The sequence below is a fragment of the Pogoniulus pusillus genome, chromosome 32 (genome assembly GCF_015220805.1).
Source record: "Pogoniulus pusillus isolate bPogPus1 chromosome 32, bPogPus1.pri, whole genome shotgun sequence".
Taxonomy (NCBI): Eukaryota; Metazoa; Chordata; class Aves; order Piciformes; family Lybiidae; genus Pogoniulus; species Pogoniulus pusillus.
In genome coordinates, this window is record NC_087295.1 from 7,947,181 (window position 1) to 7,970,148 (window position 22,968).

At 44.6% G+C, this 22,968-nt stretch overlaps 1 protein-coding gene across 7 annotated transcripts in view; it reads right to left on the reverse strand.

Annotated features, from left to right (window-relative positions):
• Positions 1-22,968, reverse strand: part of GLI3 (GLI family zinc finger 3) — a 257,010-nt gene that overhangs the window by 24,242 nt on the left and 209,800 nt on the right. For 6 of the 7 annotated variants that reach the window (XM_064169911.1, XM_064169907.1, XM_064169909.1 and 3 more), the window contains 3 exons: positions 21,735-21,951; positions 19,662-19,778; positions 18,310-18,450 (listed from right to left, as the gene is read on the reverse strand). In XM_064169911.1, coding sequence (XP_064025981.1) covers positions 18,310-18,450; positions 19,662-19,778; positions 21,735-21,951 — 475 coding nt within the window. The remainder of the gene's footprint in view (positions 1-18,309; positions 18,451-19,661; positions 19,779-21,734; positions 21,952-22,968) is intronic. The other variant, XM_064169912.1, reaches the window with a different exon arrangement.

Here is a 22,968-nt window from a genome sequence, read left to right on the forward strand (position 1 = left end):
GACGTTTCCAGAGTTTGGACAGCTTGTTGGTAGGCTTTGGGATATTCTGTGGAAGGAATGGAACTTATGGGATATTGCAGGGATTCTTTCCCAGTAAGATCACATCTTGTTCTTGTTTCATTTAATGTATGTATATTCACGTGTGCAGGACACTTCGGGCTGCTGGCAACGGAGCGCGGCCCCATCGAGGGCAACGTTTTACAGCTCTCCCTTGATTTCCTGTGTAAGAACATGCAGCTGTAAAGCAACAGCCACAAACTGCATCTTTATTTCCTAAACCTGAAAATGTAATAAATGAGATTATGCCAGAACATCGACATAAGCATTGTGGACATTGATCGTTCCACTTTTACACTGGTAGGAAAGAAGATGCTTTGATGGACTCTCAGCTTTGTTTCTTTTCTGATGTTCTCCTCCATAACTCTGTCTAAAATCAAGTGCCATCTCTGAAGGCTTCATTCTTGTATTATTAGCTGGGAGGTTAAGAGGTAAGGCTGGAATGTTACAGAATTCCAGATTTCTTTGTTTTGTTTTGTTTTTCCCCCCAAAATGCTGCTCTGATAACAAGGCTTTGCTAGATCCTCCAGCAGTGATGCTCTCTATTTAGTTTGCCTTAGTTCAAGCGAGGGATCACAGCTTCCACGCTTTCTGTTGTTACCAAATATAAAAGCTCCACTTCTCTCTTCAACCACTTTAATCTGTGACCTGCCCAAGGACCAGTCTAATTGCATTTATATGTGAAGGAGGTATGGTAGAGAACTGAAAGGACTGAATGGGGAAACCATGAATCAGATGCCAAAGTCAGCTCTTCTCAGTCAGGGATATCTGCCCTCCCAGGGTGTGCCCTGCTCTCCTGAGGACTGCTGAAGCAGGGAAAGATGTAACCAGGTGACCACGAGGACAACTAAGTTCTTGGGTGACTGGCACTGCAATGAAGCAGCCTGTAGGGAAGAAATGCCCCTCCTGCTACTGGAAAGAGTGCAAGGGACCAAGTGCAAGCTGACAGCTCCTAGCATTTCTTCCAACCACTTTCTCCCACCTGCCTGCTGTTACGCATTACCTCCCTGCTCTTGCTGCCTCCATCCACTGCAGTGTGCTCCTGTGCACAGCTCAGTTTGCATTCTGTGCCCTACACCAGTATGTGAACACTGGTGCACATTCCTCCAACTCCCACTTGTTCCAACATCTTTCTTGGCCCAAACCATGCAGGTTCAGACACACAGTTTGAGAGCTGCACTGAGCATGCAACTGCTGCACTAAGAGCATGAAAGCCTGTGGCTGGAGGGTAATGCCTCCAACCACACAGGTGGAATCCCTTTCAACTTCCATCTTGACCAAGACTTCAGCAATGCACAGAAATCACTTGAAGAAAAATATCCTTGCATATATGCATATTTGGCTCACTTTTCTCTTTTTTTCCATGCTCTCCAGGTTTAGATGCCCTGCATTACTCCCACATTTTACCTGCCTTCTGCGTAACTCACACGAGAAAAATTTAGACTCATTTGGTGTCTACAGCATAAACCAAGAGACCCAGGGCAAGCTATCAAGCAGAAGAGCAGAGGGATTAAAAAGCCAAGGGTAAGTGTGTGCACCAGGTATAATGAATTCAAACTTGACTCAAAAGGCCAGAGATGGAAGAAGAGACTGAACAAAGGTGGCTTGCTTAGAGGTTTAAGACCCACTGCTGACTACGATGTTGGTCTTTACAATGCAATAGTGATTGAATGCGGTCTTCTCCCACATCCCATACACAGCCTCTTCTGCCTGCTTTCCTTCCTCCTTTCTCCATAACACACACATGCAGACTCTCCTCACAGGCTTTTTGAAAGCTGGCCATGGGCAGGAGCACTACAGTTTGAGGTGCAGCCTTCAGGAAACATCTCTATGGCATGACTGTGAGGAGGGAAAGACTGGCCTGAAACCAAGCATCTGCCCTCCACTAGGTCTGAGAGTCCTAGCGAACGCTGCCTAGACAATGCACCGCCTAGTACCTTCTAGGAGTGACTGAATACAGAAGGAGAGAAAGCCACCTGAGGCTTAACTTCAAAATTTTCTGCTTCATGATCCTTGTACTTAGGGATAAAAATTGATTTTACACGCAACTGCTGCAGGATTTGCAGGAAAACCAAGTTAAAACCCATTAGAACTCCCTCGCAGGCAGTACTCTGCGCAAGCAAAGTCTGACTTACCTTCTTTACAAGCCTGAGCTCACACAGAGACGTGTAAAATCCCTAACAAAAACATAAGTGAAAACCATGCCTTACCTTAAAATAAACCACAACTCCAAACCTGAACAGCCTGGCACTGAGCTCTGCTACAGATGTTAATGTAGCACACTTAAAAGCACGTGTTCTGTTTCTAGATTCTTCTCGCTGGCAAAGACCACGGAGGACTCCTGCCAGCACGTTTCAGAAAGAAGTCATCATGAAGAGGCCATACAATAAGGTATCTAATTTTATTTGCAAATAGTGTGAAGAATGAAAATACCATTCTGGTTCAGTAAGAAGCACATCAGGCAGGAGAACAAAACATTTTTGGATGTATTCCCAAATTGCTGATGAAGACAAAAATCTATAGAGGGCTCCTTCTTGCCACCATAACTCATCTGACTTCAATGAAAATCAGACCTGCTGTATATATTAAACTTGAAATTAACTGTTCTTCCCTCATATTGTTCAGCCTTGATAAATTCCAGCCATTGCTCCTGGCAGAGATGCAGAGGTCTTGGCACTGTGAGCTGCTCTGCTCATACAGGCTCTTAATGGCAGCCTGGAGCCTGTTAAATGGACTGGGTCTCCAAGCACTGCACTCACAGAATTGTTAAGGTTGGAAAAGACCTCTAAGATCACCAGGTCTAACTGTCAGCCCAACATCACCATGCCCCACTAAACCATCTGCCAAAGTGCCACGTCTGGGTGGTTTTTTAACACCTCCAGGGATGTGGGCTCCACCACCTCCTGGGCAGCCAGTTCCAACACATCACACCTCTTTGGGTAAAGAAATCTTTTCTAATAGCCATCCTAAGCCTCCCCTTGCACAACTTGAGGCCACTTCTTCTTGTCCTGTCACTAGTTACTTGGAAGATGAGCCCAACTGCCACCTCACTACATCCTCCTTTCAGGGACTTGTAGAGAGAGAAGGTCTCCTCTCAGTCTCAACTCTCTGTTGTAGCAGGGCTTTAGCAGCAATTCTAGTTAGTTACTGAGCTGTGGGTTCAAATCATGCCCAAAGGAATAATATTTCCCTTTAAAACAGGGTATGTTCACAGGAAAATAAAATGGAAGAGATTTCTAATCTTTACATTCCACAGCACAGACCCAACTGGCAGAGCCAAGAAATAAAAGCTCAAAAGTGAGGATGCCTAGAGCAGAAAAAAATGAAAGTAAAAAAGCACCCATCAAAATATCCCAACAACTCCTCTGCACCAAATCAATGTATAAAGCCAGAGCTGTTTGATGAAAATGGTATGTCTTTAATGACAGAATTCTGCTCAAATGGACACTGCCTTGCAGTCTGGAAATGCACTGCGAGCAGGCTCTGCAAGTTTAAAATGTAACCAGAGATTACAGCAGCTTTTTATCATCTTCTATTAGAGGAGACAAACCACTTAATCCCATCAGCCGACTTATAAATCTATGAAAGGATACAGCAAGGCAAAAGCAAAAGCTAAACATGGACCATTTCAACAAGAAAGTCATCCAAACTCCCAGACTGGTCCAGCAGGTCATCTGTCTACACAGAAGGGTTAGCAGAATACTTGATCCCTCAGGAAAAAACTGAACCGTTGCCTTCTCTTAGTGGAAATCCTATGCTCCTCATAGGGCAAAACTGCAAGGCACATGTCAGGATCTGCTCCTCAGGGTGCATTAAGCACATGGCCACTAACACTGTGCTTAGAGAGGACCTGCTGCACAACATACACTCTGTTTAGTTCAACCTTGGACCAGGTTTTGTAAACCCATGCACATTCTTTTGCTTTCAGTACTTTGTTGATGACTGCAGGACAGCTAACACTGAGCCACTTAGAATGAAAGAAAAGAAATTCCTCAGCAGGATCTTTCTATCAGTAAATGTTTTCATTTTTTTTTAAACAAGGTCCTGTGCCTGCCCCATGGATCTATTCAAGTTGTCTGTGTGATAAAAAATAGCAATGCTTCACTTGCAGAAAGGGACTGTTTTATAGAAGGATTTTACTCAGAAAGTGCACTTAGTGTTTCCTTATGCATCATCTACAAAATCACAGAATGGTTTAGGTTGGAAGGGACCTCAAAGATCATCCAGTTCCAACCCCTGCCATAGGCAGGGACACATCCCACTAGAACAGGTAGCAACCTGGCCTCATCCAACATGGCCTTGAACACCTCCAGAGAGAGAGAAGCCACAACCTCCTCGGGCAATCTGTGCCAGTGTCTCACCACCCTCTCTGTTAATATCCCTTTCCTAATATCTAGTTTGCATCTCCCTCTGCCAGTTTAAACCTATGCTACAAAAGCTACAGTTCACATTAGGAGATAATGCCTAATGCACTTTTTGCAATGAATAACACACAGAAAAGCCCCTAAGAAAGCTGGGGAGGTAGTATCTGAAAAACACTCCCCTAATTTCCACAGTGGCAGTGATAAACATTACCAAAGCCCCTGCTAGGTGATGCAAGTTTTAGCATTTGTACCACCACAGGTGAGATGCTGGCAGAATTAACTCATCAACGGGGGTAAGAGAGGCAGCAGCATGATAAAGCCATGACACCACAACAGAAATGGACAAAGTACTTGGGGCATTTCCTTCCTAACACACCTCAAAGAAAGATTTCTAACAAGCAGCAGTTTATTGCTCCTCTGAGACCTTCCTCAGCTTTTTTCCACTGGACATCCATTTAGAATTTACCTTGCACATCTGTGCTCAGCTTGATCACCCCTCTCACATCCTAGCAAAGGTCTCTGTCACATGTTAGAAGTGAATTCACCCTTGATGCTCCAAGGAACAGCAGCAGAGGTACTCTGTCTTTCATCTCTCTCTCGCCACAGGGTAACATTTTCTGTTCTCTTGTACATGCCATAGGCAGCCTTACATTGTAGCTAGACTACAGACGTGTTTGAGCTGTTGGAATGAAAACTGTACAGATCTCTTTGCAGAACATGGGGACATCACTTAACATGGCCTTTTTTTCACTTCTTGCATTCCCCACACTAACTGACTTGCAGTGAACTTACAGCAGCTTCTGGTAACTAAAGATCAATCCTCGACAGTTTGCCTTATCTCCAAGGTTCATCTCGACTCCTATATACCACTGTGGCACCACCTGAACAGGACAGACTCACACTGGCAGCCAACCCTAGAAGTCTGCAGGAGTAAATCCAAGGGCAGCTCTATCTCAGCAACTCTCTCTCATCCAAAAACTATCAGAGCTGTAGCCTGGCACCTCCAGAATGTGATATAAACCACACTTCTTTGTTCAGGCTCTTTTTTACTAACCCTGAGTGTCGGAATCCCCTTGGCAATTAATTTCCTGGCTGATAATCCTTTGGCTCTGATCCATGCAGAGAAAGTGGCTGCACTGGAGGCACATGCTCTGGCTTTGCAAAATGAAGTGGTCTCTTGATTTAAATGACAGTGGCCAAGCCTGAAAACTTCCTATCTGCCCTGCATAATGAAGTAAGCTAAGCTCACTGTCAAGCACTTTTTTAGCTGGGTGTAATGTGGCAAAAAGTCAAGTACTGCAGGTAGGGTTTTCTGGGTTATCTGTGGTAATGCTAACCCTGATAGTTTAGGCACAACAAAAGATACTTTAATGTACTAACTTTAAGAAAAATTACACTACCCAAAAAGAAATAAATCATAGCATGTTAAACTTACATATTCTCAGCTCTTCTACAGAGGTACAAAACACTTGTAGCAATCCTGTCCAGAGCTGGTAACTGGCAGAACAATTCCACTGCACAGCCCAGATGCCTATCCCTAGCAGCCAGAGCAGCTGATCAGTTCTGACATATATTTATATATACATTGTTTAAGGTCTTCTGATAAAAAGGGATGCAGAAGCTGTCTGGGCATATGTCCCATAAACATTGCTACTCTCAAAACAATTTTGACTAAGTTTCCTCTAGTTGCAGACAAAGGCTCTCACAGAAGGGAGAAAGTTGGTGCCATGTTCACATAAAAAGAATGAGATACTATCTTTTTAATTAACTCAGTCTGAAGTGATGCAGTCTTAACTGAAGTACTCCAAATCCTGGATTCCTCAAATTAGGAAGCATCAGAGCTAAATAAAGGAAAGCCACTTGTCCTCTGCACTCCAGAACCCAACAAAATCATCTCCCTTTCCAAACTGCCATGGCAGCAAGGGCATACCCATCACTGTACCTTAAACTAGGATTGTCAGTAAAACCAAAGCTAAGGGAACAACAGAAGGAAAAGCCAGATCTAGTTGGATGTGTCCCTGCTCATTGCAGGCGGTTGGACAAGATGACCTTTCAGGGTCCTTCCGACCCGATGCAATCTGTGCAGCTGTGAAAAAAGGACAGTCCTTCAGGTGCGAATACTGTGGAGCAAGTTCTTGCCCTTGCTGAAAACACTCTGCAAAGGACCCCTGAATTCCTTCCCCTGGCAGAAATCACTGCTGAGGCAATGCAAAGTAAAGAATGGACTGAGCTGTGCTGTGCCTCTCTGCCGACATAGTGAGTGCCTACCTGCTGCTGTGCCGCTGCTGTTCTTTCTTTTAGCGCTTTCTTGACACATGTAGGAGAGGATAAAAGCCTAATGGGTGCGAGTGTCAGCACAATATAAATTACTGCAAGGGAAAAACTTGATGCATGGCTTGGGATCTGAAAGAGGAATGTCCACTATTGTTTGTGATTATGGATCACATCACAATCTAATAGCAATTTTTATTTAATCAATAATTTCCATGCTGAACAGACAGCCCTGTTACAGAGAATCGACAAGCAGGTACTGATAGCGACAAGGCTTGTTATTAATCTTTACCCTGCCAACAGATCAGCCAAACTCCTGCAAAAAACCTCTACCAAGATGGATTTAGGAGATCTTTCTCTTTCTTTTTTTTTTCCTGTCTCTTTCTCATTTTTTTTCCTGTCTCTTTCTCTTTTTTTTTCTTCTTTCTTCCTTTCCTTTTTCCTTTCCTTTCTTCCATTTCCTTCCTTCCTTTTCCTTCCCCTTCCTTCCTTCCTTCCTTCCTTCCTTCCTTCCTTCCTTCCTTCCTTCCTTCCTTCCTTCCTTCCTTCCTTCCTTCCTTCCTTCCTTCCTTCTTCTTCCTTCCTTCCCTTCTTTACTTCTTTCTTTCCTCCTTTCTTCCCTTTCCTTCCCCTTCCTTCCTTCCTTTCCTTCTTTCCTCCTTCCTTTCCTTTCCTTCCCCTTCCTTCCTTTCCTTTACTTCTTTCCTTCTTCCTTTCCTCCTTTCTTCCTTTTCCTTCCCCTCCCTTCCTTCCTTTCTTCCTTCCTTCCCTTTACTTTTTTCCTTCTTCCTTTCCTTCTTTCTTCCTTTACCTTCCTTCCCTTTCCTTCCCCTTCCTTCCTTTCCTTCTTTCCTCCTTCCTTTCCTCCTTTTCCTTTCTTCCTTTCTTTTCCTTCCTCTTCCTTCTTTCCTCCTCTCTTCCTTTTCCTTCCTTCTTTCCTCTTTTCTTCCTTTTCCTTCCTCTTCCTTCTTTCCTCCTTCCTTTCCTCCTCTCTTCCTTCCCCTTCCCTTCTTCCATCCCTCCTTCCCCTTCTGCCTTTCTTCTTCCACCATTCTTTTCATTTTAGCTACACAGTCCCAGCACCCTTCTCCCCTTCCAGGTATTTAAGGTTTCCTACCCTTCATTTGAAAAACCTGGGGTTTGAATGACACAAAAAGGCAACTCCCATTAAGCAATTTGGCAAATCAGTGGGACCTAGCCCAGTGCTCAGTGCTAGCCATTATAGGCTAATAAATCATACTTTCTCTTTGAGATGTCAATCGCCAAAGTGCTTTGTAAAAACGTTGGCATCTGTAATTCAGCAAAGCCTTTTCATCTTGAAATAAGATGCTCCAGACTGATAAGAAGAATAATCCTCTCTTGATCAAAAAAAAAAATCTGCATTTTACCAATTAAAGCTGCTGCCAGAAGCCAAACGGAGCAGCACTGAGACTCCACTGTAGTTTATCTCTGCTAAACACAAGGAGGGATACAGTTAGAGCTTTGTTTCATTTTCAGCTTGGCTACTTTATCTCACGGAGAACTGCAGCATCTCAGCCCTGTGATACACATAAGAATGGTCTATGCAGACCTCATACCTGTAGTGCAAGCCACCAGAGGACCCGTTCCTGACAAAGCCACCACCCACTCACTTCACAGACTCCTTGAAGAAAAGTCACATTTGCACAACAGTTGAAGCACTAGAAAACACTAAATTTGTTCCACCGTGCCAAAAGGCTCATCTGCTTTTTCTTTTCCTCTCTATTAAGAGGTTATGCAAAGAAAAGAGCCTGCAAAAATGCAGCCCATGCCTTTCAGAAGCAAATGCAGAAGTGGCACTCAGCGCCTGCCCCTGTGTCTGCTGGGCACATGCTGATCTGCGTACTCGCCTGAGAAAAGGCAGCTCGACCTGCTGCAGAGGGACTGGCACTCAGAGACTTCTGATCCTCCAGGCACAAGATTTCTATGGGAAAACCTTCTGGGTGGAATTTGGGTGCCTACGAGGCACAAAGACACAGAGAGAGGCTGCACAAAAGAGATGAGCTGTGACAAAAGCAGCGCAGAGACACCACATCAAACAGGGCACTCCAGAAGGTTCGAACTAGACCTTCCACTGGTTCACTGTAGTAACAGAGGCTCTGCAACAGTAAAGCACTCAGCAGCAGCAAGGCTGGAAAAAGCTGCAGACACTGCAGCTCTGTCCAGGTGAACCTGCACTGTCCTGGCCCACAGCCCAGGACTGCAAGCTACTTTGAGTCAGTGCACAAGCCCAACCTTCCTTGTGGCAGCAAGGCAGCAAAGAAAATACAGGTAAGGACCTTGCTTTCTCCCTTCTCCATGATCTGCCAAGAGTCAGAAACCAAAGAGCCAACTCGATTTGCAGCTTGCCTGGGACCTGGCTGGCAGCTTCTTATCCTACACTTCTCCCCCAAACTGGTAGTCAGCCCTAAAACATCACTAACCTGGAAGAATTCACTAGCTGAACTCTCAGGCAAAAACTAACACTTCAAAGGAGTTTGCATATCCACAGAACACCTAAAGAATGCTTTGTGACTGCAAGTGTGGGCAGAGGCCAAGCTGTTCCCTGCCACGCGCAGCCCCCACTTGTCACTTTCAATCTAAATGACAAAAGTCACTTCTAGGGGACAGGAGGAGCTCTGCCCATCCCTAACCACACCAGTGAGAAAGAAGTGCTATTTAAACGACACGTCCCAGCTTAGCAACCTCTTTCAGGGACACCAATTCCAAGCCAATGACTTTGGCACCTCATAGGAACAGCAGCCTCAGCAGCAGCAGATGAACAACAACTTTTCTTAATGCTGTGGGAAAAAAAATGCTAATTACAGAGGCATTAAAATTAAAAAATGATTACATTTCTGTCTCTAAATCCCCTTTTAATACTTCACAGATTAGGGTGGATTTATTTTTTGGTAAACCTTTCTCTATCAAAAGAGAAAAAAAAAGAAGAAAGAAGAAATGCCCATTTTATCTACCCCCCCCCCCCCCCGCCTTGTCCTCTACAATTCATCACAAGCCAGACTGTAGGTAGGGGAAATGCTTAAGAGGACCTGAGCCAAAGCACAGCTGGCCTTTGGGTGAAGCCCAGAGTGAATCAGACCTCTTCCCAAAGCAGCAGTGCTGACTTTCTACACTGCTGGAAGGCTGAGGGCATTGAGGTGGCTGGCACAGAGCAGCAGCAAAATCTGTCTGCAGCTGCTTAAAACCTGATGCATACATAGTTACCTTTGATGGGGAGTAAAAGGCTCACTTCATTTAAACAAGTCTGTGTTAGGCACCCATAGAGAATCCAAGAGAATGAGCCTGCCCTCAGGGACACAGCTCTGCTTACTGGCTGTCCTCTGCCCTGGAATGAATTGCTCCCACTTTGGCACAGATCACAACTCGGTTCAGCAGCCTCAGATCCAGCACGCTGAAGTGGTGTCTTAATTATAACTCAGCCTTTAAACAGGCAATGAGGAAGACATTTCAACATCTAAAATCTTCTGGACAGATGTTTCTACTGATTATTTGCTCTAATCTCTCTCCCCTTCCACTTGTTCCCTCACAGCCACGAAGGTGAAATAAACTGAGGGGATGCAAACACTGGAAGAAACCTTTCTGTCACAGAGTCACAGACAGAATCACAGGTGGGGGTTGCAAGGGACCTCTGACTCCACCCTCTCTGCTCGAGCAGGATCATCCAGGATAGACCACACTGGAACATGTCCAGGTGGGTTTGGAATGCCTCCAGAGACAGATTCCTCTTAGCAGCCTGTTCCAGTTCTCTGCCACCCTCAAGATGAAGTTTTTTTTTAAACTTATATTTAGGTAGATTATTCTGGTTCCAGTCTATGTCCATTGCCCCTTGTCCTGCCACTGCACACCACTGGGAATCACAGATTACATCTGCTTGGAAGAGACCTCAAAGATCATCCAGTCCAACCCTCGAACCAGCACAAGAGAAGTCTGGCTTCATCTCCTTTCCTTTTTTTTTTAGCCCACTGGAACTATCTGCATCATAGTGATTCTGAGGCCACTGATGAGAATCAAGCCTCACTTTTTTTCTAGGTGCTTATAAATCTGGTAAAACCCCAAGAAAGAGCCATCTCCAAAACCTGGAATACAATTCATTCAATATAAAAAGTAGGGCTCTTGCTTGCCTCTGAAAGAACTCCTTGCATTCTTCATGGTGTCCCAACCTTCAGCCCCAGGTCCTGGGCTTGTCTCACTTGAGGAATCATTTCTTTTGTTCACAGCATTGCTTCTCCAAATATAGATTAGGGTCCAGACCCCAAAGAGTGAAAAATAAGGTAAGATGAAATAGACTAAAAAAACCACCAAGAAAAACCCCTTTGCTGTTGTACGCAAAACATTCCCCTTTTGTCAGGAAAAAAAATGATTACTATAATGGATTTCATGTTCTTATCTATTCCTTACTCTTTTCAATTTAAAGGAAACATTTCTGAACCTTTCAGGGCAGTAGCTGTCAGTGCCATGCACAATGAGCCTGCGAATGGGCTGATGCCTCCCTGTGTTACTGTGCTGGAGCTAAATCAAACTGCAATGAAAAAGCACTGAGAACCGCCTCTGTGAAGAAGAATTACTCAGTAAGTAAACCCCTGCAGCTATGCAGAGATGCACACTGTCTGGGGTGTGCCATTGCACCCCTTTGGGACTGTGAAAGGACTTGCTTCACACAGCCAGGACCTTACCTGTGGCACGACCCATTTGCAAGCACACCTCCCGCACCCAGAGCAAAGAGATTGCTAAGGCGTGCAGGACGACCTGCCTTTGGGGTAGCTCTAACTGCCCCCTTTCAGCAAGAGATGCCTACTCACACAGCTTGGGGTAGCACCTTTGGCAGCTCAGGCCTGTCTGCTCATGAGGCAGCTTCTCTTCCTACCAGTGATGGGCAATGTTTGACTCTTGGGGTAATTTACAGCTCTGCCACCACAGCTATTACTCAGGGGAACTGCTCTAATAACCTGGCTTTTTCTCCTACTGCAGCTGGATCTTTATTTAGAGAAGTGAAACTCTCTCCACTCCTTACCTACCACTCTAGTACAGGAGAGGAGCTGAGGAAGAATCCACAAGCCAAAGGCAGGACAGTAACAGAGAGAATGAGACTTTCAAGTCATTTGACTTTGAGTGTCCTTATTTCTGGCCATCCTAAAAATGCTTTGGGTTGGAAGGGCTCTTTAAAGACCATTTCATCCAACCACCCTGCAGTGAGCAAGAGAAATGATCCACTCCAAAGAGGTCTAGTCCTGCAGAGAGTGGTGTACTCCTCATGCCCTGATCAGACACATTCTGAAGTGTCTTGAAGTGCACATCACTGATTAAGGCACCTCGTATCATGACAGATCCTGCAAAACCTGAGGCAGGCTATTGGTACAGCCCAGGTCTTGTGTAGGTCTCCAGGGACCCCTAGCCAGCTTCTCTTAGTCAGAGCTGAACCCACTCTCTTCTGTAGGAGTGGAGAACAAAGGAACTCAAATCAGGTAATGCCATCTAATGGTTCCTCTGCCTATGTTCAGCACACCACCATTACCTTGGGTACACATAGGCACCTGAGAAACAGAAGAAATCTACCTCTGGTGTGACTAAGGGAGCCTGGTGAAGCATTACAGGACTGGAATATCTACCTTACGATGAAAAACTGAGAGAGCTGGAGCTGCTGAGCCTGAAGAAGAGGAAACTGAGGGGGATCTCATCAATGCTGATCAATATCTAAAGGCTCAGTGTCAGGAGGTTGGAGCCAGAGGCAGCTCAGTGGTGTCCAGTGACAGGCCAAGGGGCAGCAGACATAAACTGGCAACAGAACAAGGGGACACAGTCTCAAGTTGTGCCGGGGGTATAGGCTGGATGTTAGGAGGAAGTTCTTCTCAGAGAGAGTGATTGGCATTGGAATGGGCTGCCCAGGGAGGTGATGGAGTCACCATCCTTGGAAGTGTTCAAGAAAAGCCTGGATGGGGCACTTAGTGCCATGGTCTGGTTGCTTGGCTAGGGCTGGGTGCTAGGTTGGACTGGATGATCTTGGAGGTCTCTTCCAACCTGGTTGATTCTATTCTATTCTATTCTATTCTATTCTATTCTATTCTATTCTATTCTATTCTATTCTATTCTATTCTATTCTATTCTATTCTATAAAGAAAGCATTCTTCACCTTATTGGTGGCAGAGCACTGCAACAGTGCCCAGATAGGTTGTGGGGTTTCCATCTCCAGAGGCATTCAAAACGTGCCTGGATATGTTCCTGTGCTTTACTTTGGATGATCCTACTGTAGCAGCGACAATCTTCAGAGGTCCCCTCCAACTCCTATCACTCTGTGGTTCTGTAATTACAGCAGCTGACCCAGGGATTTCCAGGGGAGTGCTCCAGCCACCAGGGCTTTGGCAACTCAAATGCCATCAAAGGGACAGGAAAACCTCAGCAACTGAAATCCTGAACGTAAGCCACTGCTGTCTGCACAGGGCTCTTTTGATCTCACCTAATCAAATGTAACAACAGCGAGAGAATTTTATTGCTGTACAATTAGGCAGAAAACACTAACAAAAATAGCTCTACAGTTCTTCAAGCATGTTTTTTGAACAAAAAATAATTATCATCAAGGCTACACAGCAAGGGGGATGAGAAATAGGCAGCAGTGCGTTTTTCTGATTGCCATTGTATTAATATTTAACAATAACTTCAGTCATTTCCTTGAAGGATAATTTTCTTAAACAAACTTTTATCTTTAGTGTCTAACCCTTCTGCAATATTTTATTCTTAAAACTCATTTCTGAGGGGGAAAGTAAAGGAAAAAAAAAAAAAAAGGAAAAAAAAAAAAGACAAACTGCAACAAAAAGCAGATTTATAAAAATATACAATATCTTATTAGCTCCTGGGCGCTCAAGTGCATTTATCACATGTTTAAAACAAACTGCAGCTCAGCTAAGCCCAATTATAATATCTCGCTGGGCAGAGAAATTAATTAAACAGCTGAATGATAAAGACCCCAGCAGCAAACTGAGGCTTTAAAATAAATAAGATTTTTTTTTCCCCAGTATTTTTTTTTAAAGAAGGGGGGAAAGGGGAAGGGGAAGGGGAAGGGGAAGGGGAAGGGAAAGGGGAAGGGGAAGGGGAAGGGGAAGGGGAAGGGAAAGGGAAAGGGAAAGGGAAAGGGAAAGGGAAAGGGAAAGGGAAAGGGAAAGGGAAAGGGAAAGGGAAAGGGAAAGGGAAAGGGAAAGGGAAAGGGAAAGGGAAAGGGAAAGGGAAAGGGAAAGGGAAAGGGAAGGAAGGAAGGAAGGAAGGAAGGAAGGAAGGAAGGAAGGAAGGAAGGAAGGAAGGAAGGAAGGAAGGAAAGGAAAGGAAGGAAGGAAAGGAAGGAAGGAAGGAAGGAAGAATGGAGAAAGGGAGGGAAGAAGGGAGGAAGGAAGGGAGGGAGGGAGAGAGGGAGGGAGGAAGGGTAGGAGGGATGGAAGGTAGGAAGGAAAGGGGGAAAGGGGGGAAGGGAGGAAGGGAGGAAAGGAGGAAGGAAGGAGCCTATAATCCACACACTCCAACAGTAATATAAGCAGTCCTTTCAGGAGTACAAGGTGCTGGAAATAAGAGTAGCTGGTAGGGCCGATGCAGTGCTGGCTCTAAGGCAGCTTTCTCCAAGTCTCTGCTTTGTTTAACTTGCGACGCACACACCCCTGTTCCACCAACTTCAAACAACCCAGGGATCCCAGCAGTGCAGCTCAGCGACTGAACCAGAACAAGGGCAGAACTTGTCAGGATTTAAGAGCTTTCAGCAAAGCCCTTCAATTGCAGCCAGTACCCTATTCCATAGAAGGATATCAATTATAGATAGTGGCTTGCTTTAGCAGGGCAGTCGGTACTGTCAGACGCTAGATAGACAACCATGAAGAATCATGAATCTTTCTATTAACTGTAAGAGAAGGGGGGGTGGGTGGAGGATGGATAGGTGCTATAAATAAGGCAGAGAGTCTGAATGGTTTAACACCTTGCTTTTTGGTGTATGCATCATGAAAATGTAACCATGCTGCATTCCAAGTGGCATGAATTGCTTGCAAATAAGGGCTCCAGCACAAAAAGCATTACAGTGTCAGCCCCTTCTGGGTGGGTCAATAACCATTCTTTTATGTAGCTTTTCAGTTATTTACTCACAGCAGCCCAGGTTGTGTTCATGAATTCAGTAAGAACACACTGTCTCTTGGGCCCTAGGCACTCTTTAGACACTGCCTGAATCTTACACTACTAACAGCAGGACTTTGAAACAGAAAGTAATGAAGAAGAAATGCCATCAAATACTGACCACTGTGCCTCAGACTGTGGCGTCTGCTCTGAAGCTACACCACACGTTCAGAGAGAGATGATGTTTGTGTTTACTGCTGCATATATGCTATTTCACACATCACTTTGTAATGCAGATATGGCTAGGAACCAACTCACCTACCGCTGATTTCAAAGGACACTGGGTCCCTTGTTCCCCAAAAGCCATCCTCACACGAGAGACAGACCTGAACGCAGGCAGATTCCTATGTGCCAAATGCCGTACCTCAAAACATATGCATGCATGCTTGTGCCCACACCCTAGAGATGAGTGGCATAATGCATCCAGACTCTGACCTCTGGGCACTCTGCAGTGTGGAAAAGCTCTCATGAGCTCTGCTCAGCCTGATGTGACTACAATTCACACTGAGGTACCCAACCCTCCCTTCAGAAAACAAAGCAAACAGTTCGAGGCATACATCCACTTTTCCCTAAACACTGCAGGTCCTCTAAAACTTGGGATAACAAGTTTTGGACAACAGTCTGTGTCACTGGATGTTTTGGGTTTGGTATCTTACTACTACACAAGGCCACAAACTGCAGCTTTAGTCCCCTGTAAAAAAACCCACATGAAAAGACTTAGAGCTAGCCTGTGTCGATGCTGAAGATTTAGCCTTATCAGGATGTACAAGAAAGCTTTTAAGGTCTTTTTTCTGACACTCTGCATTTGACAAATTTTCTCTTTCCAGCTGAGCTTCCAAAGCCTAGGGAGCTGGTTTAGAGGAGGGCAGGCAGCCTCCTGAGTGAGGAGATTTGTAAGGACTGAGCTGATGCTTAGGAACTGAAAGCCTTCTGCCAGAATCACACGCCTAAGCCAAACCAGGAATGCCCTCCTGTGAAGCCTGAGAGGGACCCAGACTAAATGTCCCTAGCTGCTGCAGGTGGACATTGAAGGGCTGCAGCAATCAAGGGCAGGTGAAATGTGTGGGAGACAGACCTGTGTGAAGGGCCAGACGTTCAAATAGAGTTTGATGGCTAAAGCACTTTGCAATTCTGGACAGAAATAACTTGCTCAAGTCTCCACAGCAGGGCTCTGTGAGAGCAGCACAGGAAATCACAAACCTGGCCCCCAGGACTGAGCCTGCTGACTCTTACAGAGCAATTTGTGCTACCTGAATGTGATGGTTGAATTGATGATTTTATTGTCTTCAGGGTATCAAGTCAGGGCTTGCACCTTGCAGTCTTAAATGGCATCATAACATATCTGAATCCAGAGACTTACCAGAAACTATTCCATGTAGCAGAGAAAAAAAATTGTATCTCTTTTTTTGTCTAGAGAAAACCCATTCTGATGTTGCCACTGTGCAGAGTGTAAAAAATACTTTTTTTCTGAGCACCCTTATTGTAGACCTTTTTTTACAATAGAATCTGACTCAATATATTTAAAAAAAACTAGAGCAGAAACAACAATTGTGTTCTTTATAAAATGGAAAACAACCAAACTATCACACTGTCAATTAAACTCCACCTGACACTACAAAACATTACCCATTAGCTTACAGGCACAGTGCAATTCAATTCAACTGTAAGTCTGAAATGTCAAAAAAATCCTCTTTCTTTTCTTCATTACCAGGGGCACCTTTGTTCTGAATGTCTCTTTTATTTCATGTATCTTTGTGTAAATTACTTAGAATCATAGAATCAACCAGGTTGGAAGAGACCTCCAAAGTCATCCAGTCCAACCTAGCACTCAGCCCTAGCCAGTCAACTACACCATGGCACTAAATGCCTCAAGAAGGCTTTTCTTGAACACCTCCAGGGACGGTGACTTTGTCAGCACTGGGATTATTTCTGAATATTGAGAAAGGTTTGCCAGGCTTCAACCTTACAATTCTTAGCAGACATAAAACCTGTGCCTTTGCAGAGCCCTGATGATGTCAACTGCTCTGTTTGCATGGAATCACACTGCAAGACTGACACTGGGTCCCTTAAATGTGTCCCAAGCCTTTTCAGCAGCCACTCGTGTGGCCATAGCTTCCCTAAAGGACACTGTGACACACCAGCAGTGTCTCCACACGTTTCATTTTGTCCTATTGAAGTGTTAGGCAATTCTTTGTGCAAGATATGTTCCAAAGATTCTTAAAACACATTTCACTTTAGCCATTCTTTTAGGTTGTGATAGTCTTTCACATCATCATCGTCATCATCATCATCATCCTATTATTATTAAGTAATAGCATTAGTAGTAGTACTATTATCATTGTTATTATTTAGTAATATTGGCATTAGTAGTATTACTTTTATCACTGTTATTATTGTTGTTGTTACTATTACTAATTACTAACAAGGATCTGTACAGACATCTTAATGAATAACTGCAACATCAAGAAGCTCTGACACTCCAAACAAGTCAAAGCTGGCACTGCTTTGTTACAGGCAGCTTTGCAGCAGGAGTGTATCACTTTGCACACTGTTTAGAAATAGGTGGTGGGGGTTAGATGTTTATTTTGGGTGGAGAAGTTCTCAACAAGATATTTCAGTAGTATAGGCCACATTTTGCATAATCTCCATGGAAGTAGAAGGAATATAATTGTGGCACACTGGTCATTTGCTGAAGATATTCCTCTCTAATCCATAGAGAGAATTCCTTTTTGGTTTTCAGAATTTTTGGTGTGTTCTATGGTGCTGGTAATTAAGAGAGGTGCTGCTAGCTAAGGGTTTTGGAAATGTGGAGAAGGTTGTACTTGTCAGGTGATACTCTGCATTTTGATCTTTCATTTTGTATCTTACAATAGCAGGAAACAGTAAAAACCAATTTATTTTGGAGAGGAATTAAAAACAAGGCAGAAACTACTACCTGGTGTAATATAAAAAAGAGCATACAGTCTGCTTTTGCTAACAAGACTGAAGCAACTCAGTCTCTGTGTATTTAGCCAAACAACCCCCTTCAGTTTACACACTGACACCAAAATCCCCCTTAGGGAAGGGAAAGAACTTCCCTCACCCATTTTTACTGTGATAGTCGCTACGGGGAGAAAAGAATCAAACTTGGCTAAAGGTTAATAATAATTCATGTCCAGCTTACTATTACTCAATAACTATCAAAGTCTCTAACTCAAAATAGCATTTGCTGGCTTACAGGATCAGAGCCATTACAATCTCTATTGAAGACTTTATTGAATTTTACACTAAGCTTTAGCTGACTGAACAGGTCAAGCTCTGTGACTCCCAGTTTTCTTTATTCTCAGAAACTCATAAACCCCTCTCCAGTTTGCAATGCTGTTAGCTAAGAAACTTGACTCAGCACAGGGTCAGGGAACTCAACCCCCATGAAAAAGGTCAGGTAGTTTTAAAACCCAGTTCCTGAATACCATTAACTTACATGCACGAGCTGTTCCTGCGTGTCAAACTCCCGGGAACAGCCTTCCCAGTGGCAGTTTGTCTCATAAACCACTTCAGGCTCCTGTTTGCTTTCATCTTTGTCCCCTTCCTCTTTTACCAGGGTCATTCCTTCTGGCTGTTCCTGGAGAGAGGAAAAAAATAGAGGTGAGGAGAGGGGAGAGAAAATTCTGAAACTGAGGAGGGAAAAACATGATTAACTGCAGCAGTCAAAGAAACATGTGGCTGTAGGGGAGGGATTATTTTAGTTCACTACACCATTCTACAGAACACAGGAGCCCAAAGCAGGCCTGATAAGCCAGGACATCTGTGGACTATAGGTGTAAATTAAATCTTTCCTCTCCAGAAGTACTCAATGCAGAGAAATTATTTAAAGATCTCTCTACATTGCAGTTAAATGCAAACCACACAGAGGCTTCACTTCCCTCTCCCTACATGTAAGCAGCCTGTTATTTGCATGTTTGTCCCTTATTGTTCAGTGCCACCACTGGTGAAAAAGGCACTGTTCAACAGAGCTGAATTAACCAGAATCTGACTTAGTACTAGGGTTAGACACCAAGTGGATCAGCAGGAATCCCAAGTGTGTTTTCACTGTTTATCTGCAAAATAGTTTTGCACACTAGAACCTTTCAAGAGCAAATGGAATTTTGAGGCTATTGGTTAGTCTGTTCTTGCCCTTAACGTGTGCAGGGCAGGAGACTGTTTTGGGGGTTTGACTGTCCACCTCAAGGTGCCTCATTTCCCCCAGCTGGTTATTTGCTGGGATAGAAGTCAGGTGTTAGCAGAACCATTTGGTTCGGATTATGCACTCCTGCTGAAAGACTCAGACAGACCCCTGCTTTGCTTTCATAGATTTACTCACCAGACCAAGGCCTGATTCTCATCCTCCTCCAGCTGCTGTAACTCAGGAGCTGCTCTGCTAAAACCAGTGGCACTGACTGGCACGGCAAAAGAGACTGGAGCCTGACGGTACAGTGCTAAGGACTGGTAAAGTCATATTTGCCTAAGTATTCCTGCTGAACAGAAAACACCTTCTTGGTGAGGACCTGGATGCCCCTCATCTCCTCTTCCACGGCAAAGAGGGTTGAGCTCTCAGAGGCACTTCTCCATCAGCCTCCTTCCTCTCTGCCCTCATTCTGCAACAGACCCTGCACCCTCGCAGCCCCTCACTGCTCCTTTACTCCTTGTTGCCATGAACTGAGGCTCCTCCGTGTGTGCAGGAGACAAAGAGCCCCACAAAGGCAGAAAGCCTGAGAACACGTGCCAGGGCAAGGAGCATTCTTCCTCCTGTGGCAGCAAGATGAAAGTCCTGCGAGCGTTAACCCTCTGTCCTACCTGCACGCTTCCTGCTCCGGGGCTGGGCAGGTCCTCGTCAGGCTTTATCTTGGAGCGCTTGTTGTGCATGGGATCTCCAGTGCTGCTCACTGCAGATTCACTTGTGGGTTTATTCTGCTGCAGGCAAGGTAGGGGATTTTTTTCCCCCAAAAGAAGACAGAATTAGACTGTGATAAATATGTAGCCCATACCAAGAATACACAGCATCTATTCTGCAGCTTTATTTGGAGAAGCTACACTATCAATTATATTGGATGTCACAGAACCACAGAATTCTAGCAGTTGGAAGGGTAGTTGGCTCAGGAACACATCCAGGTGGCTTTGGAAAGTCTCCAGAGGAGCAGACTCCATAACCTCTCTGGGCAGCCTGATGCAGTGCTCTGTCACCCCCACTGTGAAGAAGTTTCTCCTCATCTTGAGGTGAAACCTTCTATGCTCCAATCTGTAGCCGTCGCTCCTTGTCTTACTGCTGCTGACCACCAAAAAGAGATTGGTCCCATCCACTTGACACCCACCCCTCAGATATTTATAGACATTGATCAGATCTCCTCTCAGCTTTCTCTTCCCCAGACTATACAGTCCAAGGGTTCTTAGTCTCTCCTCACAGGGGAGATGCTCAAGTCGCCCAGTCATCCTTGTGACTCTTTGCTGGACTGTCTCCAGCAGGTCCCTGCCTCTTGAACTGGGGAGCCCAAAAGTGATCACAGTATTCCAGGTGTGGTCTCACCAGGGCAGAAGAACCTACCTAGACCTACTGGTCATACTCTTCCTGATGCACCCCAGGATATGCAATTACACTGTGCTTCAATTACGTAGTATTAACTTGTAGAAGAGCTGTGTCACTCAGCCTTGTAATGGAGCAGGGAGAGAAGGGCAGTTGATGAAACTCCTCACTACAAAGCACTGCTGGTTTTGTCAGGCCAGGGAGGGGTAGGAAGAAGTTAATTTTCCACACAGTGACAACTCCATAAAAGCAGTTTTGAAAAGCAGAAATCACTGTGTGCTTACTCAAACACAAGACAAACTCGTGGGTTTTTTCATACTTAGAAGAGAGGTTTTGCACTTAGTATCTGCAGACGAGATCTCAGCTCTTTCACTCCATTTGCCATTATAATGGTGAAAGGGAAGAAAATCTCAACACCAGTGTTCACATGCAGTCAAAAAAATCCTAGATGAAGTCCTGAATTCTCAAGTCAATAGCAAAAGTGCTGCTGACATAAATAGGCCAGAATCTTGTTTTCCCCTTGCTGTGCTAGACTGAACACCATTAGCTACACCTGCAAATGGATCTTGTAGGAATCCAGAGATCTTTTAGAGATATCTGAACTTGCATGGACCCCACAAAAAATCAATATGCTTCCTAGAGCAGCATGCTCTGCTTCTACATTTGTAAGAGCTAGCCAGAAGATAAAGAGCTCCCAGGCTGATAAATAACCTATCCTAGGTCATCTGGAAACAAACAGCACTGGTTAGTAACAGGCAAACCACAAACTGTGATAAACTCCACACGATGGGTCTGATTCACCACTTGCACCCTCAGGTTTTGTGAATACTGACAGGACTCGTTCAAACTTAAGCCCAATTTTGTGCAAATCATTAGGAAAAAAACACCTTCAAACCTCTGCACTATCTTTGAGTTCCTCTACTGCCTGCAGACTGTGTTACTCCCATCTGTGTCAGGAGGGCAGGATAGGTTCCTGTGGATGTTCCAGTCAGTCTGCTCTGGAGGAGAAGCTGCTAAATTTTAAAATGTCAGTGTTTTGATCTGGTTTTCCCCTTTTTTCTTATTCCCCACCTTTATTAAGTTTCAGTGTAAGGTCCAGGAGAAACAGTTTGGGATGAGAAGCTGCTGCAGCTCAGTGAAATACTTAAGAGCTCATTACCAGCCAGGAACCACATGTACACTCCTGTGATTTATAAAAAAGAGACTGCAAATGCTATAGCTGCAAGAAAACTGTTACCCACGGGTCTCACTGACAGTGCTGATCAATTGCCACCCAGACGACATCATTTATTCCATTTGCTTTCTTTCTAAATGAATGGAGCATAAAGGTTCCTTTTGTTGTCGCTTACCTGAGTGGACTCAGAAGGTCCAGAGCTGACCTGGACAGGGTTCAGGACACTGGGGATGCCAGGAATTGGTCTCTGGGTAGGAAAAGTCGGAGCAGGATGGATGAGCGGAGGGCTGTGTCCAAAGGCTGAACCTAGGGTTTGCTGACGACTTATAATCTGCTGATGCATTTGCTGGAGGGATACCGGTGTAGGAGGGTATGTGAAACTCAGAGCAGGGCTGAATTTGGGAGGAAAGAGGAGAGAAGAGGGAGGAAGAAGATGAGGGTCATTACAGCATGGAACCGCAAGGATGAAACCTTTAAAACATACCTGATCTGTTTATATTAATTGAAGTCAGGTCCCTTCCTCCCCACCCCTCCTATCTTTCTTTGTGCCCCAGCTGATGATAAATCTCGGTTTTGAGCCCGCAGTTGGCCTGGATTTCCCAGTGAGTGAAAAAAAAACCAACGACTGAACAAGACACAACCTTTTGCTCCTAACGTTTACCGAGAAACCGCGGAACGGCGAGCCAAACAAAAGGGAGGGAAAGTGAACTGAAAAGGCAAGTAGTTCAATATCAGCTATTTATTGCAATAACAAACTTTAGATAAAGAAAAAGAATGGCTGCCTCCATGCTCTGTAGTACTGTTATTGATAATGCAGTTCCCCTTGGCTCGCGCGCACGGAGCAGTTCCCTTAATCTTAGCTCACGCTACGCTCTTTCATATGTCTCTAGATCTTATTACAAGAGGAGAGAAAATCAATTGGTTAAATGTGTTCTGAACACCATGCTTGTCATATCACTCATTTGTTTGCAAAGATGGAAAGCTCAGTTCATCCAGAATGTCACCTAAAGGATTTCCATCAGCGCCGTTTGGTTACAGAAACTGATGGATTAACCTTTCCCCTCTGAAATTGGTGATCAATGAGTTTCAATGTAGAAATATTCCAATGGGAAAGCGCTTCTCCTTCTTCCAGTTCAACAACATTAAATGTCTATTAAAGCCCATTATGCATGTTAATACCTGTCATCACTTCATTACTCCACTGTATTTCCCAGACTACAGTGACTTTGGAGGAAATTACACTGCCATCTAAGGATCTGTTCTGTGGGTAGTGCCAACGCGTTCTTTGTGTCACGCTCGAGAAACAAATGGTGTGGAACTAAATCTTCACACAGAGGAATAGGAGATTCCTGCCGTAATCATTTGCCAATACCTTACAATCACAGGGGGGGGGAAATATAACAACAAAA